This window comes from Mus musculus, chromosome 4 (genome assembly GCF_000001635.26).
Source record: "Mus musculus strain C57BL/6J chromosome 4, GRCm38.p6 C57BL/6J".
Lineage (NCBI taxonomy): Eukaryota > Metazoa > Chordata > Mammalia > Rodentia > Muridae > Mus > Mus musculus.
Genome location: NC_000070.6, coordinates 59,061,052 through 59,088,766, shown reverse-complemented (window position 1 = coordinate 59,088,766; position 27,715 = coordinate 59,061,052). Strand labels below are relative to the sequence as shown.

At 39.1% G+C, this 27,715-nt stretch overlaps 1 protein-coding gene across 1 annotated transcript in view; it reads left to right on the top strand.

Annotated features, from left to right (window-relative positions):
- Nucleotides 1–27,715, top strand: part of Shoc1 (shortage in chiasmata 1) — a 97,000-nt gene that overhangs the window by 50,217 nt on the left and 19,068 nt on the right. The window contains exons 9-21 of the mRNA NM_001370843.1: nucleotides 1,786–1,887; nucleotides 3,425–3,533; nucleotides 4,422–4,516; nucleotides 6,276–6,518; nucleotides 12,204–12,629; nucleotides 16,357–16,482; nucleotides 17,015–17,191; nucleotides 19,450–19,554; nucleotides 22,237–22,415; nucleotides 23,545–23,617; nucleotides 24,299–24,368; nucleotides 26,047–26,225; nucleotides 26,424–26,541. Coding sequence (NP_001357772.1) covers nucleotides 1,786–1,887; nucleotides 3,425–3,533; nucleotides 4,422–4,516; nucleotides 6,276–6,518; nucleotides 12,204–12,629; nucleotides 16,357–16,482; nucleotides 17,015–17,191; nucleotides 19,450–19,554; nucleotides 22,237–22,415; nucleotides 23,545–23,617; nucleotides 24,299–24,368; nucleotides 26,047–26,225; nucleotides 26,424–26,541 — 2,002 coding nt within the window. The remainder of the gene's footprint in view (nucleotides 1–1,785; nucleotides 1,888–3,424; nucleotides 3,534–4,421; nucleotides 4,517–6,275; nucleotides 6,519–12,203; nucleotides 12,630–16,356; nucleotides 16,483–17,014; nucleotides 17,192–19,449; nucleotides 19,555–22,236; nucleotides 22,416–23,544; nucleotides 23,618–24,298; nucleotides 24,369–26,046; nucleotides 26,226–26,423; nucleotides 26,542–27,715) is intronic.

Sequence of the window (27,715 nt, the reverse complement as noted above, 5' to 3'; positions counted from 1 at the left end):
GTCATCAGATCCCATTACGGATGGTTGTAAGCTACCTTGTGATTGCTGGGAATTGAACTCAGAACCTCTGGAAGAGCAGTGGGTGCTCTTAACCACTGAGCCCTCTCTCCAGTCCCTGTTGTGATTTTTTTATCCTGAAAATTTATTTAATTTCTTTATTCCAGATTTTTTTCAGAGCCTTGGATTTATGTACAATATCACAATATCTGCAAACAAGACATAATTTGACTGCTTCCTTTCCAGTTTGCATACCTTTTATTTCTCTTCATTGCCTCACTGTGCTCTCGAGACTTCTAGTGCTGTGGTGGACATTAATGGTGAGAGCGGATATCCTGCTCTTTTTTCTTGTCTAAAGAAGCCTTCACGTTTGGGGATCAGCTAGCTGTCTTTTCCTTCTGTGGCTGTTGTTTAAACTCTGCTACATCCTACTAATGAGAGTTGTTTTTTTTTTTTTTTATTTCACAGTAAGCTGTCAGCCTAAGTTGTCAGCCTATCAGGAATAAGTTGAAGTCTCTGTTAAGTGTTTTTAGTCTTAAGTGTTCTTCATGGACACACAGCATGTAGTTGAGGAGTTAAAGATTTAGACAGAGCATATTCATAGACAGTTTGGGGCTTCTCTGTTGCTCTCTCCTTTCTTGAATTCACTTTCCAACTGCTTTGTTAATCCTGGATTTTAGTGAAGATAGATTTGTCTTCAAAAATTTTGTGATGATGAGACTCATATTTTTATCCAAGTTCTAGTAAAGAACTGTAAATGGGAATGGGCCTCAGGGCCAGTTACTTCCAGTTCTCTGGGTGCTTTCTCCTTCTGACAGACTAAAAACCCACCAACTGTAGGACTCATTGTCAACCTAATGAAAATATATAGGGGAAGAAGCCTTCTAAATGTACATACTGATTCTAAGATAAATAATAATTTTATAAGCAAACTAGAAAAATCCATGTTGGGCTGGCGAGATGGCTCAGCGGTAAGAGCACTGGCTGCTCCTCCAAAGGTCCTGAGTTCAAATCCCAGCAACCACATGGTGGCTCACAACCACCCATAATGAGACCTGACGTCCTCTTCTGGAGTGTCTGAAGACAGCTACAGTGTACTTACATATAATAAATAAACAAATCATTTTAAAAAATCCGTGTTACACCCAAGAAATTGATGTGTATATAAGAGTTGTTTATGAGCGTCGTGTGCTACAAAGGCTGAAGTTAAAGATGAACAGTAAGTAAGGCTGGGAGAGGCCGGCTCAGTAGTGAGCTCAGCAGCTCAAGCAGGGAGACCCGAGCTTGACCCTCAGCACTCACGGAAAGCCAAGCCTGCCTGTGCAAGCCTGACTCTAGTGCTGAGAGGACTGGCATAGGAGGCTGTCTGGGCTCACAACCCATCTGCCTAAGTCAAATCAGTGAGCTGGGGGGTTCAGTGAGCGACTGTGTCTGAAAAATAATGTGGAAAGTGACTAAGGAAGCTCCCCAACATTGCCCGCTAGCTTCTACGTGCACATATGTGCAGGCACATGCACAGTCATATCCAGAAACATGTGCACAGAATAACAACAATAATAAAGTCATAGGCACATATGCCAGGCAACTGGAAAAGGAAATAATCCTATCTTAGCTTTCAATCATTTTGCTGATTTTTGCATTTTTACATATTTTGGTGATTTTGATATATGAGGAATTGAAGGGAGTATGCATTGGAGAATAGGTATTACCTATATGTCAACATTTTTTTCAGAATATACATGACTTTAATGGTACTTTGTTGATAGAGTTTCTTCCATTTCCTTTCAGACATTACTTCCAAGCATGAATTTGATACTGAGGATATAAAATGCAACTCCACAGAAAACTTAACATTTGCAAGCCTTTGTGAACCAGAGTGCAGTGAGCCAGGTAGAGATTTCGCCTGTCACTGACTTCTTAGGGTTACCAATGGGAGGTAGAAGCACGCTACATTTGCATTTATAGTCTACTGTGAATCAGTTTTTGCGTTCAAAACTCGGTCCTTATGATCCTCCTTGTCATATTTCCCTTTCCCCCCTTTATATTTGCTCTATCGGAATCTTGTCAGCAACAAAGGTGAGCATATACACACAGAGTCATATTTGAAAGGATGAGTGGAGGAAATAATGCTAAAATTGAAATGCAATTTGGGGGCTTGGGAGGTTGGTTGGTCAGTAAGGTGTTTGCCACAGAAGCATGAGTACCTAAGTGCTGTCCCCAGTGGCAGATGTGGCATCAAAATATATGGCGGAGGGCTGGTGAGATGGCTCAGTGGGTAAGAGCACCCGACTGCTCTTCCGAAGGTCCAGAGTTCAAATCCCAGCAACCACATGGTGGCTCACAACCATCTGTAACAAGATCTGACGCCCTCTTCTGGAGTGTCTGAAGACAGCTACAGTGTACTTACATATAATAAATAAATAAATCTTTAAAAAAAAAAAATATATGGCGGAGTAGGGGTGTAAGGCACCCACCCTGGTGTGCGTGCATATACACCCTTACCCAAACATAATATTAAATTATAGCTGACTATATTTCAGGCCCATTCTATTAATTTATAATTCTGACAAGGACATCTAGAATCCTGACTCACTGAGGTAAAGAATTACCCTTTCATTTTCCTAACATCACCAACATTGACTATGGAAATAAAATAGTGCTGTCTCCTAAATGCTGACAACATGAGCCTGCAGGATTAACATGCTCCTTCTACACAAAGCTCTTAGGATTTATCTTACATCGCAAGCTCAGTAAAGCTCAGCCATCACAGTAGGTTTTTAAAGTCACCACTGTTGCATTGAAATGCCAAGTGATAAAATTGTAATTCTTTATATAGATGTAAATTTAGGACTGCTATTTTTTATCTCAAGAAGTCTAAATTTCTTGTGTTGTGTGTATGTGCACCCATATATGTGAGAAGCCAGAGGTCAACCTCAGGCGTTGTTCCTCAGGAGCCTTCCACTTTGTTTTCTGAGATAGGATCTCTCCCTGCAACTCTGGACCCAAGGAGAAAGGCAAGTCTGGGATTTTGAGGACATGCCCTCATGCCCAGCTTTGTATATGGGCACTGGGATTGAGCTAGGGTTCTGATGCCTTACCAACTGAGCTGTCTCCCTAGCCCCACCCCCGGGTCCTACTGACATGTTTTCTCTTCTTACTGACATATTTTGTTGCCACATCAAAAGCTATCTAAGCAGCACAAATTGAATTTGGTGACAAAAAGGGGGAGGGGACACAAAGTTGGGATGGAGATGTGGATCTAGGTGGAGCTGGGGAAAAGGGGGAATATGATATAAAATACTAAATTCTTAAAATGGTAATACAAAAATTTTGTTGCAATAAATTGACCAAACCAAATGATTATTTGCAAGAGTTGTAAATCTTATCTTATTCAGTATTATATAACTTTAATTTCCAACTATCTCAGGAGACCTAGAAATGCCACCAACCCATCTAATCTTACCAAGGCAGCATTCTGCAGTGAGTTCATTACACATGGGATTTCAGACATTTCCGTTTTCTGCTACATGTAAAATGTAAGTAAAGATTATATCTAGAACCCAAGTTCAAGACAAGCAGTTTTTAATGAAATAGCTCCATTTAAAGGCAACTTCCAAGAAATTCTTATGAAAAAATATGAGACTATATAATGTGTATTATAAGCAGCTAGAGAAAGGATATGAATATATAGGCACACATCTGTGGCTTTTCAGAGACTGTTGTTAGATAGTGATGCAAGAAACAAACATAAGACTGACTTTGCCTAGATGGGAACTAGGTAATACATTAATATGGTAAATTTTTTTCACAATAGAACTTTTAGAATTTTGAATGTGATATTACTATGTTAGTATTAATATTGCTTATTAAAAGTAAGTAAATGGAAAGTTTTAATGTCCTGACACAGAAATAAAATGATTAGGAAATTGACTCTGAAGAGATGCCAGTGGCACTCACTGCCATGTAAGTAAGGCACATTGTGTGGATTAGTTCCATAACAAATACCACAGGCTGGTTGGCATAAACAATAGTCTTATTTTCTCATAGTCCCAGAAGCTACTGAGTAAAGTATTTGCTGTGTTGGTTTTGATTGTGTAAGACTAAAAAGAACTCTAATGACTTCCTTTACCTAATTATCTCTTGATTAAAAGATCTTCTCTCCAAACACAGTCATTGTCTGGTATTCTGGAATTGAGGTTTCAAGATATGAATTTGAAAAGTTATAGTAAACCCCAGAATAAGTGATTTAAAGCTCTGCATTAAAGTTATCAGGCTCCATTACTTGCTCTTAATTGCTCTGTGCCTCAGTCTCTTTCTCTGTAATGCTGAGTGTCTACTTCAAAGACTGTTATAGGGTCTTCAAAACCATGATACATCTGTGGGCAATACTATGAATGAATTAAACTTTGATTCTTTTTCTACAGTAATTTGCTTAGTGCTGGAGAATCAGCTAATAAATATTGTATGCTGTGGCAACTGGGAGGCTGCAGAAACTCTTGGGTCTCGTTCTTGCTTACAGGTACAGAATTCTTACTACTTATGGTCCATAGAATGAAAAGAGTACAGATGTGACCATTTCATTGCATGGAATGTGTAACATCACACCAAGTCCAGCTGTCTTTTAGAGGCTCATTGTATAAACAAGGTCTTGTTGATTTTCTCATAGTTCTTATCTATGAAAGAGAAAACACTCTAACGATATACTTAAAATGTATACATGTAATACTTTGTATTTCTTAGTCTTTTAGAAACAGCTAATGTGAAAAGTAATGTTAAAGTTTTCCATTTTTTAAGCTTTCCAAGAAGAATAGTTTAAAACCTTTAGCAAAATCCATTTGTAATTTAATAAAACAATTTTGAGTTTAATAAACACCTCCAAGACTCTCTTTTTATACAATGAGAATAATGATTATGATGTATATTTTCTAAAAAGTGTATCTATACAGAGACACATACAAGGCAGGTGGTAGCGGTGACACATGCCTTTAATCCCAGCACTTGGGAGGTAGAAGCAGGCATATCTCTGTGAGTTTCAGGCCAGCCTGATCTACAGAGCAAGTTCCTGGACAGACAGCTGGGGCTATGTAGAAAGATCCTGTCCCAAAAAGGAAGTTGCAGTAATGTGAAAGTCCATGTTAACCATAAAAGTGAAATCACACTGATGGTTCTTTTTTTTTTTTTTAAAGACTATGACTCGTATAGCCTAAGCTATGTAGCTCAAAATGATCTTGAGCTGTTAATCCTCCTGCCTCCAGGCACAGATACTCATTTTTTTGTCTGTGATAATGAATCAATGATTAAATTTTTTTCTAAATATATTCAGTTCTTTGCTTCCTATTCATAAGTCAATAAAACTACTAAAATAATATCTACTTCATAGGATTCTTCCATGGATTACTTAGAAATGATGCACAAAAAAATAGTACAATGTCATGCTTTGGTAATTGCTGATATTAATACTGGTACTTACTGTTTTAGTTAATATTAGTGTTATATAAAAAAGCATCATTCCAAACTTATAATTTTAAAATTTATAGTATTAATTTTGCATGGGTACTTATAAAGCAGACAGTAATGTTAAGTAATTGTGCCACTCCGTTTCTTCTGTATGTTGTAATTTCACTTATTTAGGCTAAAAGTGCTAACATAATAGTGTTTGTACCATGATGCCTAAGATGACATCACCTAAAATCTGGGCAATTATGTCTTGTTTAGGCATGCTATAATGAGTTAGAATTCGTGATTTAATAAATCATCTGCTCTTCCAAGTATATTAGTTTAGTAATTTTTAAACAATCAAAATGCAGTTTCTTTTACTACTAAATTTGGAGGGATTAACTTCTTGATAGTCACAAAGATTTAATAAATTCTCTGAGGGCTGGGGAAGTACCTTAGTTAATAGAACTGGGTTCAGTCCCTAGCACTGCAGGAGCTGGGTAAGTTGCCACACACCTGTAGATACCAGAGCTCTGAAGGTGGAGGTGGAGGGTCAGGGCTCAGTCATTCTCAGCCACACTGAAAGTTCAGGATCGCCTGTGCTGTAGGAAACTTTGCCTCAAAGGAAAAAAAAAGAGAAGAAGAAAAAAATTATTTGTGTGATTTTTTTATTGTTAAACTGTTAAACTAATATGGATTTGTACAAATATTAAAACTCTGAGAATAATATAACTTGGAATTTCACCATTTCCTACTGTGTAAAATACATTTCATTAAGAAAGTTCAATATGACTCTGCTTATTGGTTTTCATTAATTTTCCTTGTGTTTGTTTATTTTCAAGTTCCAAGATTTCAAGAACCCAGCAGTCAATATTCACTTGCAGATATGAGGAACATCTTTTCTGTCAAAGGAGACAGCCTTGTGATTAACCCTGCAAAAGCAAAGGGGTGGAGACAAGCACGACTACATCCAATAATGGCTGAAACGCTGGCGCATCTGAAGGCGTATTTGTGTCATAATGGTCTGTCTTCTCAGGAGACTAAGCTGGAGATCTTTCTGCCTACAAAAGTGTTTCAGCTGGAGTGTAAGTGCAGAAGTGAGCTTGTGTGACCACTCATATGAGATGTCCAATACCCATTTCTCCTCAGTGATTAGGAAACTGGTAACAAAGGCTTAGCGTTCCCAGTATGCCTCTGTTCTGCCAACTCATGACTTTAGGCCTTCCTGGGCTCTATTGTCTTCTTAGAAAAAATATTGCAGTTTTATTAGCTACCCTAAAATCCTATTCTGCCTAAAATTTTACACTTACTTTAAAACTTTCTAGCCATTTTAATAATAACTATATGTGCATACCCTTAAAACTTAGTTTCTCCAGTAAGTAGTAAGTTTCTGTTATAAAGGATTTGAGAAGCATAGTTTGAGAAAAGCAGTTTGTTATAGAAAGTAAATAAAAGTGAGCTTCAGGTATTATCTAATTGTAAATGAGCTTTAGGTTTTCTCATTTGGAAACTGGCCTAAGGAGATAAGGAATTGAGACTCGGATCAGCACGGCGTTCTGGGAGAATAAAGGCTCAGAGTTCTGTTGGGAGGAAAAAGGATAGAGTACAGCAAACACACGGGAGTCCATCCCAACCCTGAAGGACTCACGGTGCAGTTAAGGACATTGAAGGGTCAGCCCTCATCAAAGGAAGTCTCCTTGACCATTACAGAACTCCACTGCTGAGCCAAAAGGACAGGTGACTACATGGTAGGTGTCCAGTCCTAACTGACTTACCCAAGATGCCTGAGCCTCAGAGATCATAATGGGAGGGCTTGGGACTTGACGGAGATCATATAAGAACCAGAGGAACAAGTTTGCTGTGAGACTGTGTCTCCAAGAAACTGTCCATGAAGTTTTACCAACATGGCTTCTTAAACAAGACCTGGAAAAGAATGACAGCAATAGCATGCTAACATGGAAGGGGCAATCTCCTGAGGCTTCAACCCTGCCCAGAACTCAGGAACTAAGGCGTGCTGGAGGTGGGAGAAGAGGGAAGATCTTCCTCCTCAAGCTGGTTCTACAGTACCAAGTGGTCAGCCATGCAATCATATACACAGAAGTAAAGTTATATGGACTGAGCATGTTGTGTCTATGTACTTGGCGGGGGGGGGGGGATAATGATGTAATTGCATTTTTATTTCAAAAATAAAAATAGTAGAAGAGTTTAAGACCTATTGTAAGAAAAATAAACAGAAGAAAACTTCTATGGGGTCTTCAAATATCTATGGGATCTTCAGATATCATACATATCATATCTAAGACTGTATGAAGTATCAGAAGCAACAAATTTGAGGTTAAAAGAAACCATTCTTACTCCACTAGAATTATTACAGTAGTTTAATTGTGAAATTTAAGAAGCAATAACTAGTCAGGGAGTGGTGGTGAATGCCTTTAATCCGAGCACACAGGAGGCAGAGGCAGGCTGATCTGTATGAGTCTGAGGCCAATCTGGACTACAGAGCAAGTTCCAGAACAGCCAGGGCTACACAGAGAAACTCTGTCTCAAAACAGCAACAACAACAACAACAACAAAAAGCAATAACTTTATAGACCCCATAGCCAAGCTATCAGAGTATGGGTGTCTAGAAAAATAAATATAAATGAGAATAGTCAGGAACGTAAAATAATTTAGCAGTTTCTGATTATTTGAGAACAAGACTATCTCCAAAACAGCTTCAGGGTTAGCAAATTATCACCACTGAAGCAGCCCTGTTCAGCCTCTATTCATTCTTGACTTGAGAAGAGCTTCAGATTCTTTCTTAACGATGCCTAAAATGTGGGAGACTTAGATACTCATCTGTGTGCTGCCTGCCTATGGTTGCTATTGCACAGACTGGCCTCACATTCTCATATGGCGGTAACCAGCCGGGACTCTCATTAGTTCCCACTTTAAACAGATCCTGCACTCAGAGCTTACTCAGGACTTAGTGCTCACAGCCGAGGACAGAGGTTAGCTGTCCTTAAGCATTACTCTCACACTTGTCTCTTAAATGTGATATACTGAGGGAAAAGAAAAATGTTTCTTGTTTCAGTATTTCTAAGAAAAGCAAAGGCAAAGACGAGAGGGCTGAGGACATAGCTCAGTTGAACAGTATTTGCCTGTATTTTACGAAGGCCTGAAGTGGATCTCCAGACTTCATAAAAGTGGGGATGCCAGCTCATTCTTATGATCATAGACTTAGGAAGTAGAGGCAGATGGAGCAAAAGTACAAGACTATCCTCAATTATATAGCAAATTTGAGGCCACCTTGGGCTACATGAAACTCTGTCTCAACCACAAAAACTCTCATAGACCAAATTATGAAGGAAGAATGCACATTTTTTCTCTTTAAAGATTATTGTTAAACAGTAGCCATATATATACTTCATGTGGTTAGAGTATTTAGTTGCTCATGTAGCCATTTTTTTTTCAAATCAAACTTATGACATATAATTTATGTACAGTTCACTGTACCCGTCCCTCCATGCAGCTGCAGGGAAGCCCTCAGTGGTGTTAGATGGTTGGGGAGGAGTGCCCACACCTAAGCAACACTCACCTAGGCTCTGTAAAGAAGTCCAACAAATGGCTCCTTCAACTTAACTTCTGTATAATCATGCCTCTGTTGGGAGCTCAGGAGGAGGGGTAGACATTGCTTTATGTCTGCTTTAGGAGTCAGGGAGAAATTTAGCTATAATTGTATAGCTGGATGCATCATGACAAATGTATATACCTATATGACCACCACAGCTAAGAAAATATATCCGTCACAGAAAGTTCTCTTTCAGTCATTCTCCCTCTACATTACTCCTTTCTGCAGCTTTTCCCTCAGTCCTTAGCAAGCAGTGAGGCTAGTTTCCCCTGTTCATTTGTAGACTCATGTAGCGTGGACTCTTTAGTGCCTGGATTCTTCAACCCAGCATAGCATTTGTGAGGTTTATCCATGCTATGTGAAACACTAATTCATTTATTTTACTGATAAATCTTTTTGTTTGTTTTATGTACTTAACCAAAGTGGGATCGTCTTCCCAGGATTTATCTCCAATTGTTTAGTATCGCGAGCAAAACGTTTATGAGTGTTTTTGTGCAAGTCTTCATTTGGACCATGGTAAGATTTTTCTTGAGAGAATATACAGAAGTAAAATTGTTTATTGTTATTATTGGTGTTTTAGGTATATATTTGATTTTGTAAGAAACTATTAATTTTTTCCCCAAAATTCGTCATCTTACATACCCATCAGCCATGTGTGAATTTCAGTTACTCTGTATCCTTATAAACATGGTAGCAGCTATTCTATGGGCATGTGCAATGCCCACTATGGCTTTATTCTATATTTCCCCAATGCCTAATAGTCATGAATATCTTTACATACTTGGAGGACAAGACTTATTGTAATAGAATTTATCATGCAATTTAAAGTATCAGTCGATAGGTCTTGATAAAATCAAGGTTGTACACACACACAATTTCCCAACACTTACTTACTCCTCTCAAATTCCATAGCAGTCGCTCTCTGTTTTGGCCAGCTGTAGAATAATTTGTACTCTGTCTCTATGAAATTGCCTCTCTTAAATATACTGTATAAATGAAAATTGTCAAATATTGGTCTGTGGTGACTGACTGATTTAATTTACCATCATTATTCATCTATATTGTAGGGTGTGTGTGCGTGTGTGTGTGTGTGATGTTCAAATCTTTTGCCAACTTTTTAATTAGGTTTCTTTTAAAATATTAATTTATAAGAATTTTAAAATATATTTTTGTATTTAGCCCTTTCTCCAAGGCTATGACTCATTATAACCTATTAGCAACAGCGCTTTACTGGAATTCCTTCATTGCCTGGCAACTGAACTTCTAGTATTAAGAAAAAGAGATGTGGGGCTGGAGAGATGGCTCAGTGGTTAAGAGTGCTAGCCACTCTTCCAGAGAACCTGGGTTCAATTCCCAGCACCTATATGGCTGCTCAAAACAGTAACTCCAGTTGCAGGGGATGTGACACCCTCACACAGACATACTTACAGGCAAAACACCAATGCACATGAAATAAAAATAAATAATTTTTTAAAAAGAAAACGTGTATTTTTTATTTAAAACAAAAGAGAAGCCTCAAATATCTTGTGTTCTAACATTTCTCCTTACAAAAAGGCTTGGGAAGAATTTAGGGCTAAATAAATGCTGCCTCAAACAGGCAAGATAAAACATAAATCATTGCATAAAAACATCTCCCAAGTCTATCTGCTTTCTGAACCAACTGGGAGATGAAAGCAGGAGTCTCATTTAAGAAGGCCTGTCCTGTTCTGCATTATATAGCCATCATCAGAAGCAATTCATTTGGGGATCAAATAGACTGACAGAAAGGACAAGCAGGGAATTACCACTGTCAGCAGCTCAAAGCCAGGACTGCTTCCCAGTGCTGGCACTGATATTGGGTCTAGTCAGTGCTCTGTCTATTATTCTTCTCTCCTCTGCCAGCTACTGTGCATCATGACTACTAAAAAAGGAACTGAATTAATCTAGTCAAAACAAAATAAAATTACTTATATATTTTCCACACTCTCATAGTATATATATATATATATATATATATATATATATATATATATATCAAACTGGGGATTGAATTTACACTAGAGCATAAAGCAGTATATTTAAGCGTTCTATCACTAAACATCATCCACAACCCAGAAAACTTTCTCATTAAGGAGATGGGAACATCATTCATGGCACAGGACACCTTTTGTAATTTTGTACAAAATGTAAATTACTTAACTTTCATATGCTATAAATAAGCTTACTTAAGAAGACATACTGAAGGATGAAACTGCATAATTGAGTTGAACTAGATTTCAAAGTCATTGCAGAATTATCTGTGTGATATGTGTGTATAAAGTATGGGTCAACTATTATAAAATGACTTTTAGATAAAATAATCTAAACAAAATTTAAAACAAAAAAGTAATTTTTAAAAGAAGAGAGGGGGGGGGAGGGAGAGGGAGAGGGAGAGGGAGAGGGAGAGAGAGAGAGAGAGAGAGAGAGAGAGAGAGAGAGCCAGGTGGTGGTAGTGTGCACCTTTAATCCCAGCACTCAGGAGGCAGAAGCACTGGATCTTTGAGTTTAAGACCAGCCCCGTCTACAGAGTGAATGCCAGGACAGCCAGGGCTACACAGTGAAGCCCTATCTCAGGAGTAGTGGGGGTAGGGGTAGTGGGGGTAGGGGAGAAAAATGTTTGTTGGGTGGTGGTCATGCATGCCTTTAATCCCAGCACTTAGGAGGCAGGGACAGGCTGATCTTAGAAGGCAGAGGCCAGCCTGGTCTAAAAAAGAATTCCAGAACTATTAGACAGAGAAACCCTGTTTCAAAAAAAACAAAACAAACAAACAAAAATGAGAGAGAGAGAGAGAGAGAGAGAGAGAGAGAGAGAGAGAGAAAGAGAGAGAGAGAGAGAGAGAGAGGGAGGGAGGGAGGGAGGGAAGGAAGGAAGGAAGGAAGAAAGGAAGGAAGGAAGGAAGGAAGGAAGGAAGGAAGGAAGGAAGGAAGGAAGGAAGGAAGGAAGAAGGGAAGAAGGGGAGAAGGGAAGAAAAGAGATGGTAAACTTTATTTTTAAAGCTCATTCTATTTAGAAGCAAAAGTGGATTTTCCAAACACTAAACAAAATACCCATAAAGATCAAATTATGTTAACAGGAAATTATAACTAAAGGTATTCATTAAGGTACAGAAGTCATTTTGGAATCTTATCTTCTTATTTCCAGCCTGGCTAGAACTTAAGAGTCGTCCCTTGCCCATTGTGCCAATCAGTGAGAAATCTACAGATGTTCACCAGTTACATCCACAGAAGAGACCAATACCCTCTTCAGAAAAGGAAGTACCACACCTTTGTTTGTCCGGTGAAAGTATCTCTGTTAAAAAATCCAAAGTAGAAGCAAACCCAAAGAATGATCAAGAACCAGAAGCTAGAATAATGCAGAAGCCGGAGAACAGCTGTGTTGGACTTGGCTGTTCAAGTCAAGTGCCATCTGCTGAATCAGCTTCCTCTTCCCAGATCCAGGCATCTTATGATAAAAAACAAGATGATTTGGACCTTCTGAGCGAGTTTATTATTCTGAGAAGTAAACACCAGACTTTCCCTTCAGAAGCTGACGTCGATGTCAAAAGCCATGACCATGACCAAAACAATGGTGGGTAACTCAGTAAGATGTTGGCATAGGATGTAACCTCTAGGACTGGGCACTGTCTATCACACAATGCAAGAAAATAAAGGCAATTTTAGAGAAACTGTATAGTTTCTCATAGTCAAGGAAAACGCCATTGATGCTTATTATAGATAGAGATAGGAATGGAGATATATATTTAGATATGGAAAAGCCTATAGAAATATGCTTTCAAAGATTAAAAGATACAATTTCATTTGTAACAAAGATATTACTTATAAAACTTGATTTCTATAATTTGGATATATAAACTTAGTATTCCTAACTTGATCATTCTTTTATGCTTTTTTCTTATTCACTTACAATCCTATCTCAGTATTTTTAAAAAATAGTTTTATTAATTCTTCAAGAATTTCAAACATTGTCTTTAACATTAATCATTTCCCTTCCCCTACTTCCTCCCATATCCACCCTCCAATTCTTATTTATCCAATTTCATGACCTCATTCTTTAAAAAATTATTTTATTTTACATGCACGGGTATTTTGCTTGTGTGTACACATGTGCACTGTGTGTGTGCCTGGTGCCCATAGAAGCTAGAAGAGGATGTTGGAACCCCTGGAACTGAAGTTACAGACGGTTTTGAGCTGCCATTTGAGTGCTGGCAACTGAAAGAGCAGTAACTGCTCTTAATCTCTGGGCCATCTCTTCAGATCCACTCCCCCCGCCCCTTTAACCTATCAAATCTCATTAGAGCTACCTATGTACTCTTAAGTTGTAGCCAACCATTGGAGCATGTTAGACCTACCAGGGGCTGTGCCCTTAGAGGAAACTAACAGTCCCTTTCCCAGCAACTGTCAGTCATCAATAGTTCCTTAGCTAGGGGTTTATCTTAGTATTTAACCATACTTAATATGTACTTAAACATTTTCTCATTTAATTGCTTATTAATCTTTGTAATATTATCAAAGAGTTTCGATTTGTGCTGTAATTCTTATATTTTCCCTTATCTAACCACATCAAAAGTAGTACAGTATGCCATATCACTTTATGTCTGGTTTTTAAAAAATTGAACTTTAGAATAATTTTTAAATTTCAGACAGTTCTCACTATGTAGTTTTGGATGTCCAGGAACTCACTCTGTAGGCCAGGTTGGCTTCAAATTCAGAGATTCTCAGGCCTCCCAAGTGCTTAGATTAAAGGTGTGTGCCACTACATTCTGGAATAATTTTGACAGACTTTACCTTGGTGAAATTGGTAGAAGTGTTTATGTTACTTATAGCATAGTTGGGTCTTTTAGTCCCATGTCTATCTGTGGAGACAAGACTTGGTTCTCAGTGTCAAGGTAGTTATGGTGTGACAGCCATTTACAGATGTGCTGAAATCCATTACTACTGCATGGCAGTTTCCACAGTGACAATCCTGGTGAAAATTCAGAGTAGGATTCAGAGATTTTAGAGCTCTGTGCTTGTTTATGCGTTTATATATTCACCATGGTTTCTGGTTCTATGATAGTTTAGCCATGTAATAAATCACCTTGCTGATGACAATTCTTTTTTTTTATTTGTTTGTTTGTTTTTTGGGACAGGGTTTCTCTGTATAGCCCCATAGCTGTCCTGGAACTCACTCTGTAGACCAGGCTGGCCTTGAACTCAGAAATCTACCTGCCTCTGCCTCCCAAGTGCTGGGATTAAAGGCATGTGCCACCACTGCCTGGCGCTGATAACAATTCTGTATGTCTCTGGGATCACTCTAACTAATGCTTTCCTCACAATTCAGTCACACCCTCTGCATAAAGGAATGAAGGGGTTGGGAAGATGAGTCAGTCAGTAAAATACTTGCCTTAAAAGCACAAGGCCCCCCAGAACCATGCTCAAAGAAAGCTGGGTGTGGTGGCGTGCACTTGTAATCCCAGTCTTGGGAAGGTGGGGACAGGAGTGTTCTTGGGATTGCTGGCCAGCCAGCCTATCCAGCTTGGCAAGCTCCAGGACAGTCTCAAAAGAGAAACAAAGTAAATAGCAACCAAAGACACCAACAGAGATTGTCCTCTACACATACACACCTACACACACATGCACCACACACACATGCACACTCACAAATACATGCACTTGCATACACACAAACATACACATACAGCACAGCACGTACACACATCTCTCTCTCTCTCTCTCTCTCTCTCTCTCTCTCTCTCACACACACACACACACACACACACAAATGAGGAAAAGAGAATTTGTCATTTTTAGATTTGTTTCCAGATTCTACTCCTATTTGGATTGAGAAAGAATCCCATGTGAACACTGCCACCCTTTTCTGCTTGTTCTACTTAAGAGAATAGCTTATAAAGGGACGTATTGGCATCATAAATAAGGAGCCACAGCAAAAATGTTGAAAGAGATGAAAAGAATATTTTCATGTTAAAAGAAGAGCTAGCTTCCTAACCCTTTAAAGGAGTGCTGATATGAAGAAGGAGGGAGGGCCTCTGTGCCCCTGACATTTGCTCGACCAGTGTGGTGCTCCTGGCCTCTTTGCTCCCTGGTCGGGTGTAGAAACAAGTGTCTAAGTTGTATATTTGGGGGTTAAATGGGTGTGCACTTAAGGGAATGAGCATCCCCAAAGAAAGAAGTATTGTCAGTCTGTCCTATGTTGTGACTCTTTCCTGGTGAGAGTCTCCCTGGCCAGCTTAGGCGAGGACTGAGTGGGTAGGTGCCTCCTTCAGATATTTAGTTACTAAGCCCACTTGTCTCTCAAATCAAGCCTTATTCTCCACCTTAGCTTTATTAGCAACAAAGGTAATGTTTTACTTCTTGCCTTATTTTACAGTTAATTGGGGATGAGAAATGTTATGACTTTAGTCCTCTCAAAAATCTCAATAATTAATATAGCTTGAGTGAACCTATTCACATTACTTAAAATTAATTGGCAGTATTACTTGTAACATAATCTGGTTTTGTATATTTTCCATCACTATACTTGGCATCCTTTTATTTAAGGTGGGATCTTTGTGTGTAGGTTGTCCTTGATCTGTGATCTTCCCACCTTAGCCTTCCAAGTGCTGGGATTATAGGCACTCCCATATCCCACTCTGTTACCAGACTTTTAACTCTACATAAAAGTATCGCAGGCTAGTATCACAGTTTTAAAAGAATCTTATAGTCAGATTATTGATGACATGAGTATTTAGTTAAAATAGCTGTAACTGCACATATTTTCTATAATATTTAGAAAATAAGAAACCTAACATGTATTGAACACTGTATCAGGTGTCACACTGCATCGTAAAGGAAGTAAGGAGGGCAATTTCCTAAGATTTCATGTAGAAAATGGCTGAACTGGAGACTGAAGAGTAAAACTGGGATGCCTGAGACAATAGAGTGGAAGGTTGGAAACAGAAGGGAAACTCGGGAAAGCCACAGAGAGGTGATATACAATGCCGTTGTCTTTCACATATTAAGAACTGGAGTTGGAGTTTGGTCCCTGGAGTTCGGGTAGGCATCCTAGGTCATACTCTGCCTGTGAGGAACCTGGGGCTGCTGCAGGGCGGAGGTAGAATTCAGAGCGGACGCCAGAGTTTACCCCATTCCCATCATCCACCTTGCTTCTCAGCACAGCGTTAGGTCCACTGATCTGGATAATTCATTTTACTCAGTCTCAATGTACTTCCATGAAAAGATTTAACAACAGTGATTTTAAACACAGTGTTAAAATAAAGCAGCCTCATTTCTCCTGAAAAAATTAATGTTTTTGCTAGAATTTCAAGATAAAGAAAAATATTCTTTGACTCTTCAAGAAGAAAGTCTTGTTGCTTCTAATAGTAAAGCTCCAGAGGAGAGATGTGAAGAAAGGACAGATGGCGTCATCGAGATCCCCGCTTCAGGTGGGCAGTGCACTTTCAAGATCTCTCCCAGATTTCTAGAACATACCTTAGTTTCCATGTAGTTGTCTTTATCTGTATCAGAAACTTTTTTGTTGTTGTTGTTTTTTCTAGACAGGGTTTCTCTGTGTAGCTCTAGAACTCAGTATATACACCAGGCTGGTCTTGAACTCAGAGATCTGCTTGCCTCTGCCTCCCAAGTGCTGGGATACAGACATTTCTTAATTCTATTTCTGTTTTCAAGTTATTTCCAGACCCACAGCCCTGCACCCTGCTTCTGTCTTTCTCCCGGTGCCTCACTCCAGACCACCAGTTGTTATCTTCCTTCATTAAAACTGAAGCCACTTTCCTGCATCCCTGTGAGAAGAAGGGACTGCAGGAGCCCCTAGTCTTCATCCATGGTTTCCATGGTTGGGAAATGTGTTATCAGTGGTCACTCCATCCCTCACCCACAGGCACGGTGAGGTGAGTTGGGTGTCAGACACAGCACACTACCCTTTTCACACACACTGATTTCAGTGCTGTTATTTTTCAGACACCCAGTGCCAAGCATACTGTCTCCTAGAAGCCACAGCGAATCCTATCTTAAAGGAGCTTGTTTGCCTCTGTACTTACCCTGCAGCCAATTGGAAATTCGCCACTGTCAATTTTGACCAAACAAGATTCTTCTTAAAGGAACAAGAAAAAAAGATAAATGATGCTACTCACCCCGGTGAGTACAAATCAAATCCATAATACACAAAGGACACATTTTTAGACAATTGTAGCAAGCAGACCTCAGATCTGAAAGAAACCTTGACTGTAATTTAGCATGTAGTACTCACATCTGGCCAAGCCCAGAAGATACTCAGTGAATCTCCTAACTAACATGTATTATTTAATAAATCTGCATTGCAAAACCAAAGTTAATCCTATAACCATTCTCAGGAGAACCAGTACTTGGCCCTCTCTGCCCAAACAAAAGCATGAAAAGATCCAAAGGATAATTTCTAGTGAGTTTAACTGCATCTTATAATGAAATATAAGATCTATATAAGCACAAAATACCCAACTCCCAACAACATAAAACTGACGATGTCTAATGTAAAGTCATATCACCAAACACAAAAAAGATACAGGAACTGCAAGCCGGGTGTGGTGGCGCACGCCTTTAATCCCAGCACTCAGGGAGGCAGAGGCAGGCGGATTTCTGAGTTCGAGGCCAGCCTGGTCTACAAAGTGAGTTCCAGGACAGCCAGAGCTATACAGAGAAACCCTGTCTCGAAAAACCAAAACAAACAAACAAAAAAAAAAGATACAGGAACTGCAACCCATAGTGAGAATAATCTACTGAAACAAACCTAAGTCAAAGGTGCAGGAATTATCAGAAGTTGCTAGGCTTGTTAAAACGTTTTCTGCATAAGCAGAGGGGTTTCAGGCACCTTAACAGAGAGTCCTATCCAGGAATTACTGCTGCCATTGCTGACCTCTAACATTGTGGTTCTGGGGAAGGAAAGAACAGAAAAAAGGTTTTAAAACCAGACAGTGGCTTTCTACGCTTTCTTACCCATATGAGCCCTTTCCCTACTGCTCAGACCATGGATTGAGGCCTTCTCTTAGAGTTATTTCTGTCCTTGTTGTGGCATGCCCTTTGGGGTTTGTAGTCACCTACAGCATAGGCCAGGACATACTAATAGAAAAGAATAGGGTACTTACCATTTGTCGAATGACATTTTGAAATCTTACCCCCTTGGCCAGTCTGCCTGCTGCTACCCTTCACTTTAAGTTCTAGGTAGTGGTCCATGTACTCTGCCTTGTGCTTATTGTTGAACCAGTGCAAGAGACACAGTGCACTGTGCTTATTATATGTTATCTGGACCTAGTTTATTAGTAAAGTTAATTTTCTAAATTCATTAAATTACACATATAGTAACAAATTTACATATTCTTTAAAAGATAATATAGGTGGGCTGGAGAGATAGCTCAGTTTTTTAAAGAGTGTTTGCTTTTCTTACCAAGGACCTAGATTTAGTTATCGCATGATGGTTCATAGTGCCTGTAACTTTAGTTTCTAGGTGATCTTTAACCTTCTTTTGGCCTCTTCCTGCACATGGTATACATGAACTTATACAGACACATTCACACACTTAAATAAAAGATAAATAAATCTTTGCTGGACATGATGGTTCATGCTTTGAATCATATAACTCAGGAATTTGAGGCCATCCAGAGCCACATAGTGAGACACTGCAACAAAACAACAGCAAGAAAAATAAAATAAAATAAAATAAAATAAAATAAAATAAAATAAAATAAAGTAAAATAGTACCAGCAAGATGGCTTTGCAGATAAAGGCACTTGCTACCAAGGCTGATGACCTGAGTTGATTCCTAGAACCCACATGGAGGAAGGGGACAGAATCTTGCAGGTTGTCTCCTGACCTTACACATATGGGTGGCACATGCATGCCCCCCACGCCTCACCTCATGCTTTCACATGCAGAGGAATCCAAGCATTCATCTCCAGGAAGTGTGTAGCACACGTCCAGGAGGCAATTGGCTCCTGCCTTTCGAGTTTATCTTTGAGCTAACACTTTCAGATGTTTATCTGCATTTCAAAGTATTCCTTCATTCACAAGTCTCTAACAGACAAGTTACGAAGTTAATTTTCTTCTTAGTTAGAGTGGCTTCTTTTTTTTTCCCAAAAAGAATAAACATAATGTCTTTACCACTAGGGGATGCACCCTGCAGTTCCTTGGCAGCGTTTAGGGCTATCTTGAGCATCACTTATCCTCACTGAGCCTGACCCCTCATCTGTAAATGAGGATTACAGTCATCCTGAGAGGATTATAGAGTCCATGAGCTAACCTGCTTATACACAGCCTAGCAATCGTAAGCACTTGCTAACAGACATTAGCTGTCACTGTTAATCAGATCTGATACATATTCTAAAACTCTAATGTATTTATTAACTATCTTTTTGTTTATATAGATAAAAATGATGACAGAAAGATGACATTCAGGCATGCTGCTCTCTTACATCTCCTGATAACAATTAGAGACGTCCTTTTAACATGCAACTTGGATACTGCATTAGGTTGGTGGAGAAATTTTTATTTCTTGTTTTCTTCTTGTTGAATATTTCATCTGAAATAACTTAATGTTCTGAAAAAGGTATCACTTCTTGAAAAATAATGTAGCCTTCTCTCCTATTACACTGATCAATATACATTTTGTCATAGCTATTAATGGAATATATACATAAATAGTGTATATGATACATATTTCAGCACTAGGGATCAAATTCAAGACCTCTTAATATTTTACTATCAAATAAGCAGTCTATCACTGAGCCGCATTCAGCACAGAATGGAGCTACATATATTCTGATTATGCTGTTTGTTCCAGGTCTGAATTGCTGAGTTCTGATGCCCTTATACAGATTTAAATGTATAATCATTATTATGCACTGGTTTTTAATGTGAGATTTGACATTTTGCCATATACATTTTAGACCCTTAGTGCATGTTTGGAACTCTGCCTTAAAAAGTAAGAACTAGCTATTGTTACACAAAATAGTTTAGCATTTACTGCACAGGGATAGGGAGCCATTGAGAAGATGAGACTTGCTTTTAAAGTTAATTCTGGGGCTGGAGAGATGGCTCAGTGCTTAAGAGTAGATATGCTCTTGCAGTGGGCCCCAGCTCAGTTCCCAGCACCCAGGCTGAGCTGCTGCTCCATGGGATTGTTGCCTCTGACCTCCACAGCACCTGCACTCACGGGACGTTACCCCCAACACACACACACACACACACACACAGATAAGTAAAAATACAATAATTTTTTGGGGGTGGGGTCAGAGTTTCTCTGTGTACCCCTGGCCATCCTGGAACTCACTGTGTAGACCAGGCTGGCCTTAAACATAGAGTTCTGCCTACCTCTGCAGTGATAGGATTAAAGGTGTGTGCTCCCCTGCCTGGCCTACAATAAATCTTTTTTTAAAAGTTAAAAGTCCAACAACAGTATTGAGAATCAGGTCTGAAAACCTTAGGAGGTAAAATGTAAGTCAGTCTCTAAGTTTCCTGTCAGCCTAGCAACACCGATGTGAGACTTAACATGCACGTGCATGGAGAACATATGGAGTGCACGTGCGTGGAGAACACATGGAGTGCACGTGCATGGAGAACACATGGCGTGAACTAAACATCCCAAGTCAACCCTCACTACCCAAATGTGTTCAATGCCTCATCTGCAGAAGCTACCATGTGCTCTGCTGCAAAAATTCACCAACCTCACTGGGCCCCAAAATCTCACGGAGAGCTTATCAGAAAGGAATTAATTGGGATAAAAATCTAGATTTACTAACTATGACCCTTCAAGGACAAGATTTGGGGTCTTTCATGTTTAAGTTGCCCTTAGTGGTCAGGTATGGTTGTGTAGGCTTATGGTGCCAGCTTTTGGGGAGGCTAACAGGGCCCCTGGAATTTGAGACCGTCCTGCAGAACACAGGAAGATCCTAACTTGTGTGCATGTCTTAGACAGATGCAAATATTAATTATGAATAAATCCTACTTTTACCTTGAGCTTATAGTCTAATGAGGTTGTCACATACATTATATAAAAGAATCCAGGTACAAAGTTATGTAAATTAAGTATTAAGAAAATTCCAGTGAACAATGTTTCAAAAGAACTTTCATGTAAGTGTAGATCCTGAGACTTACAGGAAGAGTGAATTAATATTCAGGAAGCAGGAAAGAATAAGATATGTAGAAGTATAAAGATATGTACAAATAAACTAATGTTATATAGCTAAAACTACACATGTAATATTGATTTTTTAGCTTCACCTAATTTTAAAGACATTATATGTTTGAAGAGGAAGATATGTTTAACCTGATTTAGACATTTTACCAGTCAATCTGAGCACTTGGGAGGAGGCAAAGGCAGGTGAATCTTTACAAATTCAAGGCCAGCCTGGTCTACAAATTTCAAGTCAGCCAAGGCTATACAGTAAGACCCTGACTCAAGAAAGAAAGAAAGAAAGAAAGGTGGGAGGGAGGGAGGGAGGGAGGGAGGGAGGAAGGAAGGAAGGAAGGAAGGAAGGAAGGAAGAAAGAAAGAAAGAAAGAAAGAAAGAAAGAAAGAAAGAAAGAAAGAAAGAAAGAGAAATATTGCTCAGCATGTACATATATCAAAATGTCGCATAGTATTCTATAAGAATGTGTATTAGGTATAAATTTAAATTAAAGTATCAACTATTTTATTAAAATCAGAACAGGACTAAGTGAAATGTTAACTGGGTTTTTTTTTTCATGTTGTTTATTCTTATTTTCTATGTTTGGGTGTTTTGCATGCTGTAGAGAGCAGAGGAGGGCATCAGATCCCTGGAACTAAAGTTACAGGCAATTGCTATCGATCGTGTGGGTGCTGGAAACTGAACCCCAGTCCTCCGGAAAAACAGCCAGTGCTGCTCACCACTGACCTCTCTCTCCAGACCTATTAACTGTCACTTCAGATTTATTTCTAGCCAGGAATGGTGGCACATGTGTTTAATCCCAGCGCTCAGCGGGCAGAGGCAGAGGCAGGAGGATCTCTGTGAGTCCCAGGCTAGCTTGGTCTGCATAGGGAGTTCCAGAACAGCCAGGGCTACAGAGTGAGTGAGAACCTGTCTCAAAAAACAGAACACGAAAGTTTCGTTTTGTTTTTGTAGTGATTTTTGCCATGGAGTTATCATCAGAAACATTAAAAGACTTAACATTTTCCCTAATTTTTTAAAACAGGATATTTGTCAAATGCAAAAGATATCTACAAAAGTGTGTTAGACTCCCGTTTGGATAACATTTGGAGACAGCTGAAAATTTTACAGTTTATTAAGGAAAAAAGGCCTAAAAGCAACTATAAGATCCAAGAATTGCAGTGTCAAATACTAAGTAGGCTACAGAATCAACAACAAATGAAGGTTGAGTATTGGGTTGAAGCAGATAACGTATTTAGTATAAAGAATGGGATGTAACATGATTTGATGTATTTAACTTTGAAGTTATAAGATAGGCTATGTTTGGCCCTTGACAGTTTTCTCCTTAAGTAAGATAACAGTATTCTCAGACCCAGAAAAGGGGGCATTATTCACTGCCTTCAAATTTAAATGCTTTCATTTCTGTTGTAAACTGTTGTCTTAGATTGTAGAGATGTACATCATAATGTAACTGTCATAATTTACTTTTGTGTAGTGAGCCAGAATCTTATCTGACATGTTACTGTAAAAAAAACACACTTTATGTCTTGGCTTATATTAGAAATTATTTTCCCACCCATCCTCTATCCGTTATATGAAAGCTGAATGAATGAACTTTTAAGGCAAAATGCCTCTTCAAACCTAATCTAGCAGGAAAACATTACACGAGGTTATACTGACTCTGAATATAAATCTATATGAATTTTTTCCTTTCCCACTCTGTTGGTCCTCTATCCTCAATTTTAAGTCTCTTGAATGACTTTTAAAGTTGTTAAGTTAAATCAGGAAGTGACAAGTTTACCATCAAATCTAACTCACTGCCCCCCCCAGAAAGAAACTGCATGATAAGTAGGAGAATACAAGTTGTTCCTTTGTCCAGTGATGTCAGACATGGGGTTGAAGTTAACAGTAATGAAGCAGACCAAGACAATATGTGTATAGATGTTATAGACAGATGCTAAGACTCTGCCCCAGAATGCTTCCCTTGTTGATATGTGGTGTTACCAGAATTGAGAACAGGATTATTTACTGTGTAACCCATGTGCTCCCTTTTTGTTTTTAAGACTGGGTTGGTTCTCTGTGCAGCAGAAGCTGGCCTTGACCTGATTGCTAGGATTACAGGCTACCACACCCGGCAACTCTAGTCTCCATGTTACTTTTATCTGACCAGTTAAATTTGCTAGTTTGATCACTGTGGCAAAACTGTGGGAAAGAATTATCCAGCTGGGGCACACCTCAGTCTAGAGCACTTGCCTGTATGTGTGAAGCCCTAGGCTTCATCTTCAGCACCACAAAAATACAGAGGAGAAGAATGATTGTCCAGCAGTCATGTGGAATTCTTATTTTTGACTAGGTACTGATTATAATAAGAATGGACTCAGATGGAGAAAAGCATCTGCTTATTAAAACACTTAAGAAAATAGAAGGTAAGGGCACATGTCTTGTCCTTCATTTAGTAAATGTTTTAAGTTATAAAAATGTATTCGTCTAACTGTCATTGACATTCAAATACTATAAATTTGTCTTCTCAAAACCTAGGACTCAGTGCAGTTTCTCTATTGGTTTGATTCTCCAGTTGCTCAAATGTTCATCAGGATTTAACTGACAATTTAAAAATCAATGTAGACTATAAGTCTATAATACATCTATGATGTACTTATATGTATTTTTGTTTAAAATGTAATTTTTGGTTTTTAAAAGAGATTTTAGTTATTTTATGTGTATGAGTACACTGTTGCTGTCTTCAGTTACACCAGAAGAGGGCATCAGATCCCATTACAAATGGTTGTGAGCCACTATGTGGTTGCTGGGAATTGAACTCAGGACCTCTGGAAGAGCAGTCAGTGCCCTTAACCACTGAGCCATCTCTCCAGCCCAAGAATGTAATTTTATTAAGACTTTTTTAGATTATTCCCCAGTTTCTACATTAGTACTGCCTACTTACAACTCGGTTTTATAAACAAAGAAAAAGTTCATAAAGACATAGCATAGTAGGTCTCATAAGTAGTGATTGAGGAGATGGGATTTAACCCGGTTTTCTCAAGTCAACAAAACTGAAAAAGAGGAATCTTGTTGAAAGAAAACTCCTTTTTTTTTTTCCCAAACAGGTTTAACAATGACTGTTTTACGTTCTAATGATAGAAAAAAAATTCTGGAAACTACCAGTATTTTAAAAGGGTAAAGTATTTTTTTTTTTTTTATGTATGGCATAGTTCCACAGGAAGAGAAAATTCTTCCTGATGTCCAGACTGTGGCTGTGGCTGTGGCTGTGGCTGTGGCTGTGGCTGTGGCTGTGGCTGTGGCTGTGGCTGTGGCTGTGGCTGTGGCTGTGGCTGTGGCTGTGGCTGTGGCTGTAGCTCACAGGCCAGGAGCCAGACTTCGGTTTGCTCCTTAACACCCAGGAAGGTGATGGCTCCAGAGTTCAGGTTAAAGAAATCTGAAATCTGCAGCTTTACTCTCTTCATGAAAAATTCCTTACACTGAACATTTTAACTCTCAACATAGCCTTGTATATTTAATAAAGTAAGCATCCAGGGATTTAGTTCAATCTTATTTTAATATCCCCAAACTAGTATCATCATTGCTAAAATAGAAACAAAACTGGGTGCTCAGTACTCAAGAGACAGAGGCAGGGGGGTCAGACAGGGGCTCTGGAGGGGAGGGAAGGGGAAGGGAAGGTGAGAGAAGGGGAAGGGAAGGTGAGAGAAGGGGAAGGGAAGGGGAGGGAGAAGAAGAAGGAAAAAAACCTTTTAAAACAGCCTAGTTTTTCTAAAATTTCTTGGCGTGGCTTGTTATAGTTCCCTTTGTCCTCCAAAGGGCCTGCTAATTAATAATAGGCCTAGCATTGTGTTTTTAAATGTCTTTATCTTGCCTTATTTCACATAGAAATTATTTCTAATATTGAGATCCAAATAATGAAAAGAAATATAAATAAAATAGAAGCCCACAAAAACTTTGGCATAAACACTTTTAATTTTTATTTATGTACGTATGAATATTCTTTGTATATATATGGTACATGCCAAAGGACAGCATCAGATCCCATTACAGAGGGTTGTGAGCCACCATGTGGATGCTGGGAGTTGAATTCAGGACCTCTGGAAGAGTATCCGATGCTCTTAACCGCTGAGCCATCTCTCCAACCCCAACACGCACACTTTTGACTTGTAGACTGATCTGGATAGAAAGTAGTAGAGGGTTTAGTACAATAGTGCTGTCTCACGTGAAGACGATGAGAAGGCAATGCTTACACTGCTGTGTCCATCACCTTTGTCTTTGTTAAACACTCACGAGGCCCGGGGGGGGGGGGGGGGGTTGTGGGGGAACAGTTTCACCTGGCAGTTGGAGATTTTCATATGCTAGTATGAAGATTTTCAACACTAAGACTTAGCATTGATGAGGTAAGGCAAAATTTTCATGTTGACATCTATTATTGATAGTACTCGGGTTTTAAAAAGTCAGAGTTACTTTTGGGATATGAGCATACGGAATATTGTATGTTCTGGTATTTTTTTTTTAAGTAAGAAAGAGATAAAATGGTGGTGTCCGTCTTTAATCCCAGCACTCTGGAGGCAGCAGCTGGCAGATCTGTGAGTTTGAGGCCAGCCTGGTCTACATAGCAAGTTCCAGATAGCCAGGGCTATGTACGGAGACCTTGTCTAAAAATCCAAAACTAAACAATAACAACAAAAGAAAGATAAAATGAGATAAATGCAGTCAAAAGAAACAAGCAGCAAGTGAACCGATGTTTTCCAGTTGAGGCCGCACAGGTCAGGCTAGCACAGGAGCCATCTTGACTGCCTCAGTTAAGGAGTAGCTCGTGTGTAATTCCCGTCTTGGCCTGTTTTTTCTCCAGTACGAATGCCTGCGTGGTTGTGCACAACCACAGTATCGGAGCGGATTTCCCCTGGAGCAGCTTCTCGCTCGTGGTGGAGTACAACCATGTGGGGCACTCTTGCTGGGCCGAGCACTGCCAACTGTTGGATATACCTTTTCTGGCCTTTAAAGTCGCTGTTCCAGACACAGCTCTGCAGAGTAAGGAGACAAGCCAGCGTCCTGCTCCACTAGAGCAGGACTGTCCTTTTCACAGACTTTTCTTTGTTCCGATTGCTATTCATAGAGTAAATATTGTGTTTGTGTAACTTCTTTAACATGCACCCCCATTACTGCTGTTTAATAAAAAAGAGAAAGGTGTGGCAAAAGAAAAAGTAAGCATTTCATTATCTTACTTAGGAGATGCCTTGCTGGATGGATTTGGTGGGTTTCTCTTGAAAATTCCCATTCCATATGTATTTTTTGCATCTGAAGGACTTCTCAATACTCCAGAGATACTCCGGCTGCTGGAGTCCAAGTAAGGACTGCACTTTAGTTGTTGGCATTGTGTGTGTGTGTGGTCTGATAAGCTAAATAGTATGCCTTGCATGTTGTAGTCTAATTTATTATATTCCTGAATATTATAGTCATTCTGACTCAAGACTAGAATATATAAGAACTGCTTTCCAAAGAGTATATCAATTTATATTTCTAATCCCGAAACTCTATTGAACACCTTTTTATGATATTTATTAACTTTGTGAGCAAAATAAAACTTAATTTTTCTTTAAATTTGCACTTAAATTTTTCTTGTTACCAGCACCTATAGACATCTTATGTGTTATTTTTCTATAAATTACATGTTCAAAGATTTGAGCCATTTACAAAATTGAGAATGAGAATTTTTGCTTAAAAACAGCATGGAAAACAGGATTGTGAAGTGCTGAATGGATGGCTGGGTTTTCAGGTCATTAGTTTTAAGGTAATACCAACATTGAATGCTTTAAATTAAAAAAAAAAAAACCTGTAGCATAGCACACAGGAATACTGACATGCATGTCTCTGAAGGAGAATTGGATTATTGCTTCAGATAAAATCCAAATCAACAGTCTGTGCTTTTGTTTTCATTACCAGGCATTCATCAAAAAACTGTTAGCTACATGTAGACAGGGAGTTGGCTTGTAGCTCAGCTGTAGAGTGTGCTTAGTGTGTGTGTACAAGACCACTTAGGATTTGTGAGGCCTTGAATTTAGCCCCCAGTAACAACTTGACCTGTTGGGATGACTCAGCTAACTTATAACACTACCTGCAGGGGAGCAGAGTTTGGTTCCAGCACCCAGGTTGGGCAAGCTCATAAATACCTGTAACTCCAGCTCAAGGTGATCCAGGGAGTCTGATGCCCTGTCTGGCCTCCATGGGCACTGGAATGCACATGCATTCACATACACACACACACACACACACACACACACACACACACACACACACATGCACATACATGCATGCATGCATAAACGTACATAAAAATTAAAAGTACAATTTGTAATAAATAAAACAAATAAATAAAAATGTAAAAAGAAATGAACACAACTCAAGGTAAAGCCAATAGAAAATGCACCAGAGGCTTTCCAGGTGAACAGGTATAGGTTAGAGGAGAAAGGTTTCTAGTTTCTCTTATATGCTGAAGAAATCACAATTTTCTTTCTGAAATA